General features: G+C 35.5%; 1 protein-coding gene across 1 annotated transcript in view; it reads right to left on the minus strand.

Moving 5' to 3' along the window:
* The window catches only part of CSMD1 (CUB and Sushi multiple domains 1), a gene marked incomplete at its 5' end in the record, with an annotated part of 494,218 nt that overhangs the window by 73,444 nt on the left and 407,214 nt on the right, over window positions 1-13,560 (minus strand). Inside the window, 2 exons of the mRNA XM_057371364.1 lie at window positions 3,384-3,530; window positions 7,793-7,981. Of these exons, the coding sequence (XP_057227347.1) occupies window positions 3,384-3,530; window positions 7,793-7,981 (336 nt within the window). The remainder of the gene's footprint in view (window positions 1-3,383; window positions 3,531-7,792; window positions 7,982-13,560) is intronic.

The raw sequence follows: 13,560 nt of genomic DNA on the forward strand, positions 1-13,560 counted from the left end.
TTTTTTTTCTTTGTGTTTATATAATTTTTAAATAAATAGTTTTTGTTCCCCCTTTTCTTTTCACTTTCCTCTCTGGGGAAAAGGTTGTCTCTAGGACCCGGGTGGAGAAAAGAGAGGGGGGAGGGGGTTTTGCTGGAACTTGGGAGTGTTTTACTCCCATTGAATTCATTCAAACCACCACACACTCTTTTTATTTTGCATTTTATTTTAAATCTAATAAATAAACAATATAAAAAGGTAAGATAATTTACAAAGGCCTATTCCCTCTTTAGTGATATAATTGTAAATGTCTGCCCCTTTGAAAACTAAATATCTGACTAAATAAGCTGCTATTTATATGACAGCTGTTCTTACTTGTGGTTCCACATTTATAAATCAGACTGCATCTTTTTCTTGATTCACAGTACTGTATAAACCTCTGCTGTGACCTTCGTACTGCAGTTACTAAATCAAATCACAACCTAAAACTTTACGAGACAGAAGAAACAATTATACAGAGCCTGATGAACTTCCTCACACAGTTCCCTTGTCACTTGTAACCATCTACTGGAAAATCTACAGACAAACCAATCGATATTCTTTTATTTTAAACAGAGGGAGTAGGAACACCTGTTTAACATGTCTAAAGCTTAAAAATAACAAGAAATGAATGGTGAAGAATTAAGCTTCTTTCAATAACATATGAGGTTAAAAAAAGCATAATAAAGGTGTGCTGGGATGACCTGGCTGGATGCCAGGTGTACACCAAAGCCACTGAATCACCCCCCTTCTCAGCTAGACAGGGGAGAAAAATTTAGCAAAAGGCTTGTGGGCTGAGATAGGGACAGGGAGACATCACTCAGCTGTTACAGTCAAGGGCAAAACAGACTTGACATGGGGAAAGTAATTTAATTTTTTTATCAATGGAAATCAGAATGCACTTTCATTCCTTCTTGCAATATTTTTTTAAAAATCATCTACATCTTCTTAGTTATGCTTTTACCCTAACTCGCTTGGGTAGGAATGTGCATACAGGATTATAAATTATTGAGGAATACTCCATAGATTAAGAAAGAGATCATTGAATATCTAGATGTTAGTGCAGTTAGGAAATATATAATTTAGACTAAAACCTATGCTAGTGCCTCTATAATATGTCAAAGTCCTTTAAAGAATACCAATCCGCTGTAATGCTACAGCTTTTTTCTACTGAGATTTAGAAAAAAAACACTTGAATCACATTATAGCAAACATGTTATTAATACTGAGCAAATAGCTTACACAACTAAGATTGTTTGCTAAAGAAAATATTAAGCAGTGTGGTGAAAGCTTCTAGCAATTTTAACAGTGAATAAAATTTGTATCTATAGCAAAATCTAGCTGTGACAAACTCAGTTTACAAAATTTTGTGTACAGCCATAGCTGGATAAGAAGGGAAGGGTTATAGGAGGGCACTAATTCGTTTCAATAGGTTCTTCATCATGAGGAAGCCTGCTGGCTCAGACACAGCTGCCACAGTACCAATAGCCTTTTTGGGATCTTGTATTTTTCCTACTTTCATGATGTTGCTCTCCCTCATTAGGATTCAAATCCAATTGTTTATGCTGCTACTCACTGTTACTCTTCTTTCATGCTGATTATTTCCATTGAATCTCATGCAAAATGTACAGAAGTTTAGAGAAAAATGCAGGCACTGAGTGTTAGTGAAGCGGAAAAAGCGAAACTGTTGTTTGTTCCTAAAACACAGCCATAAGGATTGCATATCTGTCTCCAGTCCCCCAATTTTATTCTTAGTCATAGCTAGTGCCATAATAATTGATGAATTGAGCCTAGTGATTAGACAGACCACTTCTTCAGTACTGCAAAACATATTTTGTGTGCATGCAAAGGCAGAAAATAATTTCCCATTCCTCAAAAATCAGTCTCCTTAATAATTTGACACTTACAAAACAAATTCTCTGCAGGAAGTCTATKCATGTAGCCCTGATATTGCTTTCTCACTTTGAATTAATGACTGAAAGCCCAYGCCCTTCACTGCCACACAGGGCTATGATGTGACAGGCTCCCTTTGTTCCCTCTTGCCCACTCTCAATCCATCTATTAAGCCCTGAAATTGCTCTTTTACTATGAAAAACTAAATTAATCTCCAGTATACTTAAAAAAAAAAAAAAAAAAAAAACAAAACTTTTCCCATTCCTCAGCTTCAGTTTGTCTGCAGTAATATTCCAAAGGTGCAGGTGAAGACAACGCTTTTGCTGACTGATTTTTTTCCTGACTGCTCACAGTTTCTACTTAGTTCTTAAATCCCCCAAACAATGATTATTATGCTCTGAGCTGACCCCGCTTCTTTCAGTAACAAGAGAAACTTTCCAGAAGTTAGACAGACAGTGCATGGATGGTATAGAAAAAGAGTGAGTTTTCCAAAAATTGTTTCCCTAAAGAGCATTTTTCATGACTGAATGGGAGACACCTGGTGCTTGATGTAATGTTCTGCTAAAACATTAGTATTCCTTTCTCTGTTCAATTTATATTGACAGTTATTAGCCACTAAAATTAACACACACAACCTTTACATTGCTAATCAAGTCCAAACATTTTTCCAAAGAAAAAGCAAACGTTAACGAAAGCAATTATCACCTTTCTCTCTCACACACACTATTCACATCATGTAAATGATCCCTAAGCCAAGCCTTTTAGTAGCAACGTGTCCATAGATGAGTGTAAGGAAACATAAACAGACTGCAAGCTGAGTAAGGGTCAATACATGCACACATAACATAATCCAGTACTGCAATATATTTCTTGATTTTTATTATTAATAGGGGAAATAATTTGGCAGTATTAGATAGACTACTTACATACTTTCATGTCACCATAATACCAGATTCACATGCAGCCTGTTGAAGCAATGACGGGTTTCTTCCCCTAGTTTTCCATTTATTTGTACATGAAGAAAAACATAGTAATGAGAGTCGTAAACTCCAAATCTAGGAAATTGCAAACCTAATAATTGCTTACTGAATTGCAGCTGAAGTACAGCACAGCATTTCAGGATCAAAAATGCTCACTTCTGAGTACTTCTGTGTAAATCTAAGGATTATCCCTACCATTACATTTCAAAGGCCATGTCTGGTAAGACAAGAGAACAGGTGCCGAGAGAAGTATTAATCTCGAGATCTCCAGCACACTGGGAAAAAATGGAGAGACCAAGTTCTGTGCTTACCTTAACCTTACAATAGAATGATTACATATCCTTAAAATGTACACAATATTAAATTATCTTCAAAGAAACAGACCTTATATAAAAAGTCCTATTTGATGATGAATAGTTGTCATGGCTTTAAATCTAGCTGAATAACAGCATGACCACAAAATATAATTTAATGGAAAGCCTGAATAGTTACCTGAATAACGGATCTTGAATCCTTTCTTGCTGGTTGCATGATCCGTTGACCAGCGGAGATACAGATGATTCATTCTGCTTGTAAAGTTCAGTTGCCCAGTATGATTTCCACTTAAAGCAACCAGTAAAGGACTTTGCCCAGAAGAACCTTCAGAGATGAATAAAGAAACTACTGAAGTTTTAAATTACTATGAGTTATAAGTAATTGTTTCCATATTTTAACTCAGCTGTGAATGTGAACATGGTAGAATAGGAAATAGCCTGACACATCATTGTTAGGGAAATAATGAACAGATCTCTATTTAAACGGTCCATCTGGTTTTAGGTTTTCACCAGAGGGAACAATAAAAAGTCTTGGTACAAACAAATGGAAATACAAAGCAATTACCATTGCCAAAGTATTGCCATAAACAATGAAAAAATACTGGATATTAAAAAAAGAGAATTAATTTCTATTTAACACAACTGCATTGAATGAAGTTGCATTTCAGTTCCTTACCCTTTTACTCCTAATAATTTATTAAAGCTCTTTTCTAACTAGGAAGTGGTAGCAAAAGTATACATTCTTTGATATTGTAAATCCTGAATAATATCAACACCACCACTGAATACAGTAGCTAAAAGAAGCTCCATCATACACAAGATCATCAGAGTTTCACTGTGGAATACTCATACGTACAAATGCTATGAATTTACATGCTTGTCTAGGACTCAGTTCTGCTAATTTGTATGGTTTTTATAATTTCATTTTAGTGTAAAAGATATATACTTATATAATATACTTACATTTACTTATATTATACACAATACAGGATGCTGAAAAAATGTGTCCTGGCAATAAACCACTATAAAACCCTATATTGCACCACAATAAAACCCTAGAGTTACAAATAATGATTTTGAGACTAATCATATAATATAACAACACATATGGAAGAGAAAAAAAAAATCCATTTATCAATCCAATCTCCAATTGGAAGCTTTCTAAAACATGAAATGGTATTTTTTTTCCCCCATATGAATATTGTTTTCTCCAGCTGAACCAATACCTTTCATATGTTCACTATATCTTTTGCTCCATGAATTTTAGAGTTTAAGAAAGCCATGTTCAACCAACATTATCTTGGTCACAGATGCTATTACGAATACAAAAAATTAATTTTTTGCTGAGTTTGAGCAGCTACAGCCTGATCAGCTCTTGTTGCATGAAAATACAAAAGCAAAACTGAAGCAATGACATCTAAATATTGAATACAATTGTCAGCCCCATCCAGTTCAATTAAAAAAGAGGTGTAAAAAAGAGTTTTCTGACTGGAGCATTTCAGGTACAAAATTGGAGGCTATAGAAGCCACAAAAAACATAAACATTAAGATTACCTCCTAGCTCTTAGGAGCTGCATTTCACTCACCCTAATGACAATACTAAAACTAAGTAAGTATACTAAACAAATTCTAAATAATCAATGCATATACAAAATATAAAAAAAAAAAATCATATAAAAACCAAATAAGCATTGCTTCAGGCATAGGTTGCTCAGCATGCCCTCACCAAAATGCTTCATGGCTTGTTTGTTGATCATATTATGGAGTTAGTGTTTGATGATTGCAATGTAGGAATGATAAGGAATGCTAAGGTCAATTCCTATTTTTGCTTGAAAAAATTATTTAGAACATTTAGTTGTGACATCTGACTCAGTTACTCTGTGCTTCACTCTGAGTTTTGTAAATCAGTTTAATATGCTTGTTACAATTTGGAATGCAGATTTTCTTTCAGTTCAAAATTCTCACATTAAGGGACTAAAAGTACTTTTACAAATAAAGACCTACTACCTACAACAAGGTGAGAATCCTTATTAGTGATGATGAAATTATTTTGTAGCACCATATGCCCCACCACATTTTTTAGTCATTGGGAGATCGGAGGATTGAATCGATGTTTTTTGGATTGCTTTGTTTTTCCTGGAGCTGAGTTTCAGTTTCTGTACCCTACCTAGCAGGCAGCTCTTCAGATGGTGTTCAGGAAGGTCAGCAGCATGACTCAGTTATTCTTGGATCTGACATTTATTTAATTATTATTTCAGAGTTTGTCTATATATTTATATATATTTAAGTAAATAAATACTCAACTTCTGGTGTGGTGATCTGTCGTATGATGTTTTCTTGAATATTAGGTAAAAGTTGCCAGTTGCCATTTCCTTCTATTTTCAATGACAGATTGGTTTTGGTTTATATTAGGGAGAAAAAAGCATGTTTTCTCTATTAAATTAATGCTATTCAGTTCCATAGCCTGAATGCAGTATTTTCAAGCCCAAAATACTTTACTAATTATGTTCAGGTAACTTTTATGGCTCCCCTAATTTAGAGCCCAGACAGAATTTTCTAAGGGTAGGACTGGTAAATGGGAATGGGTATTTGGCTTGTTGCTCCCAGCTGACCAGGGTGACCTCATTGGATGCCTACCCTGATCAACACCCAGCTGCTGAGGCACCACCATGTACARAGTAGTCAGGCAGGTGTAATCCCTGCTGTGGTTTGCATTCCAAAGCTGCCTTATAAAGCAATGTGCCTTGTAAAGTTATGTGCCTTAGCACACACTAATTCTCTAAAGTTTATCTTGCAAATCTTCATGCAGTTTCTGTATAAAATCTGATGATGTATCTTTACTTCTTATGGATAGATCAGTGCAGTTCTACTAACAGATAAAGTACACAGTTTTGGACCACACAAGGCCCCACAATATGTCATATATTTGTAGCAAAATGCAGCAACATCTGAGTCTGAGTTACAGCTGTGACTGGAAGCAGTATAGCCACGTCAGCACTGCCTTCTGCCCCAAAAAACTCATCACGCTGAGATGTACAACTAATTAGTCCAGCAATGCACATTGCTAATGCAGCCACAGGGACCCAAGCAAGTGTCTCTGCAAGGCACTGCGATGTGCCATATTTGAATATCAACTTGTTGAGAGCTAGCTCAGGAATCCCTACATGACATTTTAGTTGAGAGATTATAAATATGCCATTATCTTTTTCACTTAAGGTTGCTGGTAGGTGGTAAAAAAAATTACTTCTGCAGAGCTTCACTAGGGATGAATTTGTAAGAATATTGTTTCATGCCATGAAACTAAAATACTTTAAAATGTGGGAACTACATTAATTCTCATCTCAGATCTATTATTGATAATCTGGTTTCATTACATTTAAATTCATAGGAAAGAAAACAAAAATATACACTAGGAAAATTATGCCATTTCAATAGAACTTTTCAAAAGAAAACAAAGTGATCAGACCACTAGAAAAGTTCCAGTCATGCTACATATTGCCTTTGATACAAAAGAGGATGGAGGAAAAGTCAGCATTAACAGATTTTTTGCAGACTATTTTCTGCAGTAACCTGACATAGATTAGCATACATGTTATGAAAAAAAAATGCAAATGAAATGGCATTTTTAAAAGCATTAAAAATGTCGTTGGTTTTTTAGAATGTTTTTACCAAAAAGTGAAAAAAAAAATGAGTAATTTTAGACCTTAAAAACCTAATTCTTCAGAGAATACTTAGARCAAGATATCTCAAAAGATATGACCTTTTAATATTTTTCATGCTGGGAAATTCCCATAGTGAATATTCATCGTTTGTATCATAGTTATCATATATTCTTGGTTAATGGAGGAAGACAGAATAATGGTCTCTAAATGAATAAAATATATTTAAGAACAATCAGAGACTAGTTATCCTTGTCAATCAAAGAGAACATAATGACTTACATTCATTAGACTTACTGCTTAGTAAGTTCAGAATGCAGTTGAAAATAAGAATTAAGTAGGGCCCTTTGAGAAGTGATACTATTAATAATACAAAAAAATGAGTTTTGGTCATTTTGCTGCTCTTTGTCCCAAAACAGATGGTCAAACACTCCAACAGTGGCATATGCAGACAGCAAACAGCATTGGTCTGCTATGCTACGGAGAAAGCAGACAGAGTACTTGAACTCAAACTCAGTATTTAGAATCAAATAATTTTATTAATTTGGACAAATAGAATTATAACCCTAAAATACTTCCTCAGCAGAAATGAACCATTACAGAACAGGATGTTAACTTGTTCTTTCAGACACTGCCATACATTTCCCAGGAAACAGAAAACTGACAGTGACTTTCCTAGTGAAGCTGCAGCTATTACTGCTCCTCCTGTCATAAAATCTAAGAAAATTTTAAATTTCTTCTGTTTTGAATACATTTATAAAAAACTTTCATTGGCTAATAGATTTAGATTGAAGGCAAAAGTAGTAGGAATTTCCAATTATTGTTTAAGTTTCAGATATATCACTGCATTATGAAACCAGCTGAAAATCACGGCCCACTATACCCAATATTTGTTCTTGCATAATTATATAGAATTTAAATCTCTTACCATCAAACACCTCCAGCTCATCAAATTGCTTTTCACTTTGAAACATTTCCACAAATATGGAGATGTTATATCCTGGCTCAACCTTAATAGTCCAAGAACAAGTCTGAGAGTTGGGATAGGTGCCTGGATAACCTGGGCTGAGGATCACTCCTGATGATTCTGTACGAATCTCATTTGCTGGACATTGTGCTAAAAAGGAGATAAAAAGAACACAAAGAATAATGATGAAACAAAGTGCTTCTTCATGAAATGCAGGCTTTATGTTCAGTTTCCAAATTAAAACATTTTAAAACCATAATCTAGATGGAAGGGAAAAAACGCTCCTTATAAGATGCACGGGAACAGAACCAGTTTTATAAACCTTGCTTTCAGGAAACTTTATATTATTTTATTGATTATAGTACAGCATCCATCCAGAAAGAAATATGTTGGAGCCCAAAGCAGTTTCAGTCAAGGGATTCACATTTGTTGGTGTGATCACAGGCGAGGTAAAAGTCCTGGTAAAACTTTTTATTTGGAAATTTTATTCTCTTTAAGGTCTTAAAAACGTGACCCAACTTTAAGAATGAAGTCTATTACATGAACACAACAACATATTGGAACATCAAGGCATACCAGATCATTTAACAGCATCCAAGTTTTATGTAAAGTAGTTCATTTTGGATACAGAATGCTCCAAGTCATCCAATCAAGACCTTCTTAGCAACCACTTTCCCTGTTATTTAAACTCTGAACTCATAACAACACCAGGTCAAATTTCGCCTGGTACTCTAGGCATTTATGATCTCTGCATATTAAAATAAGCATACTATATTAAAATACTGTAAATTTTATATCCTAAACACTGGTTTGATTAGGAAGTTTTGCTAGTCACTATTTTTCATTAACATTTTGCTTCTCATGCACGACTGATTTTTTCATACCTGTTTCCTGTTGAACTCTGATACATTTTGTCCACAGTTTTCTAATAATATTTTCATTTTAACAATGTTTTTGAGTAGGATTTACAAATATATCTTGACAGAAATGCATTCCTGGAAACCATCTGGCACAGTACCCAAGCATTTACTTAAATTAAAGGTTATAAGAAAGGTGAAAAACAAAACAAAAGAGGGAAAAGTGATCAGCGGAAAATCTATATCACAGATAATATCTTATCCACACATAAATATCAGAAACAAACATTAAAAACTGGACCACTTCCCTCAGAAGGCCTTTTGCAAACTTGGAGGTGAAATTTAGATTCACTTGTAGTGAAAAAATTTCTTCAGTCAGAGAGAAAAATGTCAGCCAGTGAAAAGGAGGGATATAATATGCAAGTGAGAATAGGCCATTAACCAGGGGAACAGGATCTGAGCTGGGGAAAAAATGGCAAGCAAATAATTTTTCTTTGGCTGGGGAAAAAATGGCAAGGAAATAATTTTTCTTTGGCATGTATCCCTTTCTGCTGTCATTTGACAACACCGGCTGCAGCAGACGTATCTCCAAGAGGGAAAGCCATTTTCCATAGAAGATCCTAAGAGAGGGAAAGTGCATGGGACAATGGTGTATAAAGCAGTAAAAATTATTTTGACGATAATGCAGGGATTGCCTCTTGATGTAGAAACACATGTAGTAAAATTACACACAGAAATTTCACATGAACTCCTGTCTAAGAATGTAGCATTGCATGTGTTTAATGATAGTAGCTTCTTTTCTCATTTCCTTAAAATGAAACGCACTGCTACTTTGACATTGCATATTCAGAATTAAACAAGACTAATTTGGGAAAATAAAATCAAAAAATGCCCTGACTCAAATCTGCAGAAAGTACAAGTAAGCCAGTAAATTATCAAAGAACCAAATTGGAAAGAAAAGTATTGTCAGATAAATAACGACAATTTTCCCTGTGGTATTCCCTGTCAGGCATGAATACAAGTGCACAGAAGTGATGAAGAGTAGCAGTTCCACAACCTGCTTTATCATGTAGTATCATTCCTTATGCTACAGGACCATTTTAAGAAAGAAAAAGATTATTTTTAATGATCCAGTATTTGCTTAATTGGAATGTTTGTGAAAAATGGTAACACCCACTGGAGCAATTTGAGAATGAAGAACCTGCCTTCAAGGTCATAAATTACAAGTATACTGGAGAAATAAAAATGCTGTAAAACTTCTCACAGCAAGACACAGTGATTCTTTTCAACACTGGAAAACTATCACCTCTCTAGATAACTATGGTTTAGAAATGGCTACAATCAACAAAACATGACACACAAATAGTTCAAAGTATGGATCATTTGGAATACGATATGGGAGTGCAGGAAGCACCTCTGGAGCGATTTTGTAAACATGTCAGATCTAAACACTCGCAGCACAGGTGTTAAGGATACAAATGTCTTTTGTTGCCTACTTTTCCTCAGTTGTCTTAGGGAGTTACAGAAATAACCATAAGTCAAATTATTTGTAAAACCAATTATTTAGTGGTCATTTAGATTTGGGGTCTGCAAATAAAATCTGGACGTTATGCAGATACAGTCCAGACAAGACTAAAGCCTGGTGATCTCATTACACGGAAACTGAGATAGTATAATTCGTCCAAAAGTAACCAGTTTACAGCTGGGTTAATCTAAAAGTCTAATTTTGCCTCCTTCATGGGTGCTCTTTCAGCTAAGTCAGCACAGGTATTGTTTTTAGAGAGGTGCCTTCTAAGTATCTTCTTTAGAACTCACTGAATGGACTCCAGTACATGAAGTTTTTGGAATCTTGGGTGTAGGATTATCAACTAAGAATAGGTTTCCAAATTATATTTTGAAAAGCCTGAGATCAATGTACAGATCCCTAGAACATTGTCACTAAGTGTTGAGACATTATTCACCAACTCAAGAAATTCACTGCAAGCATCTTTAAAAAATGGAGTCAGGGAAGGAATACAATGAAATTAGAGTGGAAAATAAACAATTCAGAGAACTGAAAAATATTAGTTTCCTTTAGGTTAAAAGAAATGTCACAGAACAGGAAGAAAGACGATCACACTCAGCACAGACATTTTGACTGTGATCATCTCAAAAACCTGTGGCAATTTTCCAGAGAAGAACTGGTAAGAATGGTCTGCAAAAAGAAAAAGAGACAGGAGAAGGAAATTATGTATGGGGGAGGAAAGGATAAAAAACCCACAGAAATTACTTTTCCTGCTTTTTTATTTCAGCTGCTTTGCTCTTGGATCATCTATTTTTTCTTGTAAAGACATCACAGAAAAAAAAGTGAAGGAAAGAGGCAAGGCAATAGATTATTTGCTAGGTTTGAAAAAATAACAACAGAAGAATTTCTTTAAAAAGCAGGAAAAAGTTACTGATAACAGAGAAAGACTGCTCTGAGCTTTCTCATTCCTTGCAGCCAAATCTTAAAAAGAGACCTGCAATTAATTTATTCGCCACTGGGGAAAACGTGCCTTTTGCAGATGTTTCCACATGCCCTTCTCTCATAATTGAGGAAAAGGATGATGTTGCCTTGTAATTAGAAACATTTTTGACGAGTGAATACTAAAAATCAACAGCTTAAAGGTCAGAGAATTTCCTTGAATATATTGTCACGTGTACACAAGAAACAGATCAATGCAAGACTGCTGCAGGAATTCTTTCCTCCACATATTCTATTGTATTCACTTACTGAACTTCAGAATTTTACTAACAGAACAATTTCCAAACAAAAGAAATATTGTTTATGAGAAAAAAATTGTACCTCTCTAACACAGATCAATGGAAATAGTGATGCAAATGGCAAAAGGAGATACGGAATATTCCTCTGTGGTACTGAGTCAAAACCAGCAGATTTCTAGAGCAGGAAATTTGAGTGAAATTGAAATTATCATGTCTGTCCAACCTGTAAAGAGCTCAGTACCTCTCTTGTGCTAGGACAGCAGTGATCAACATTGAGCTACAGCTTTAGGTCTTCCTATGGCCAAGATTCACTTGCTATGGCTGAGTCTTTGGACCAGTGGTCCCTTCCAATCTAAGCTGTCCACAGCAGACGGACCACGGGGACTTCTGAGAGCATCAGCTCTGGAGTAGTTCAGGGGCATGGGAGGACAGACAGTGCATTGCTCCTTTGCCATCTGGGAAGCTGGCTACAGCATGGAATTACGTGGTAAATAGGCAACGCTCTCCTTAGCAACCTTTATGGGCTCTTTGTGCACCTTAATGAATTACTCACCAACTCCCCTCCAGTATAGCTTAGCTGCTGATTACAGAAGTTAATCTCTAGGTGGAAGCTATGCTTTACAAGATTTGCATTTTACAAGATTCATATGGCTAAGGACATAAAACTGAGATACAGAGACAGTAAGACTGCTTCACCTTGCTCTGTAAAACAAAAGGCAAATCCATTTTTCAATACCACAGCTAATATGTATAATTTGAATTAAAAAAAAAAACTCCACAGTGTTATTCTCTTGTATTTACCACACACATAACAGGTGAAAACAAAAATCTGTGGTATTTCAAGTTTTTTGTTCTATAATGTTAGCTCCCTCCCTTTAAGCATAATATTTAAAATTAGAATACTACTAAACAAAAAGTGCTCTGGTTGAGGCATGGAGTTATTTTCCCCACAGCACTCCTCACAGTGCTGTGCTTTACACTGGTAGTTAGAAAGGAGTTGATAACACAGCAGAATTTTGGCTACTGCTGAGCAGTACTGGCACAGCATCAGTGCTCTCTCCAACATTCTGCCCCACCACCTCCCAGCAGGGGTGGGCAAGGTCTTGGGAGGAGGCCTAGCCAGGAGAGCTGACCCAAACTGACCAAACGGATATTCYATACCATATGACATCTGCTCAGCAATAAAAACTAAAAGGAAGGAGGAAGAAGAGAGTGTACTCATTATTTACAACAGGTACATGTGCTGAAGTCCTGCCCCTGTGAAGTGTCTGGACATCACCTGCTGATGGAAAGTAGACAAAAAAATATTTGGCTTTTTTTCTCTTCTTGTGCATGCAACCTTTCACTTTTGCTTTAGTAAACTGCCTTATCTTGGCCAACAAGTTTTTACCCCTCTTATTTCCCGCTCTTGTCTTATTGAGGAGGGGAGTGATAGAGTGGCTTGGTGGGCACCTGATGACTGGCCAAGGTCAACCCAACCACAATATTCTCCTGTTAATACTGTTTCTTTTATTTGTCAGTTGACTAACACATTAACATTATATTCTTCAGCATCATATTTGATACCTCATGGTCTCTCTTCTGTCAGTTATATTACAGGTTGACTCAACTCCCTGTACATTTAGGAGTTTAGGAATTGAAATGACATTTATCAACCGAGAAAAACTGAGCTGCAAAACAGAATTAAATGCTTGAGCCCCTCAATATATTTAATTATCAATTATTTATAAGAATAACCCATGAATTTTAAAAGTAACTATTGTAAAATAGTTTGGAATGATAACAGGAATAAACACTAAAAACACACTTTAGGCATATTGGAGGACATAAGTAATCTATTTTACATTCATTTTTAATAACGTTGTGGCACATGTAAATTCCAAGTAATGTTATTTGTTAAACTTGCATAAATTCATGCACAGAGACAACGCTTATGGAAAAACAACAGGAAATAACAACTATCTTTATGCTACACAGTCACATGCATTTGTGTGCAGTGGGGTAGTGCCAGGAGAAGGAAATTCTGCACGACTGCATAACACTTTAGTCATATTCTAGTTTTGAGGAACAGATTCCCTAGCCTGGCTTTTGAAGAAATCTGATTTAGTTTTTTGGTGGTTTTTTTTTTTT

Source organism: Malurus melanocephalus, unplaced genomic scaffold (assembly GCF_030028575.1).
Source record: "Malurus melanocephalus ecotype Western Australia unplaced genomic scaffold, MMel_1.1 scaffold_6, whole genome shotgun sequence".
NCBI lineage: Eukaryota > Metazoa > Chordata > Aves > Passeriformes > Maluridae > Malurus > Malurus melanocephalus.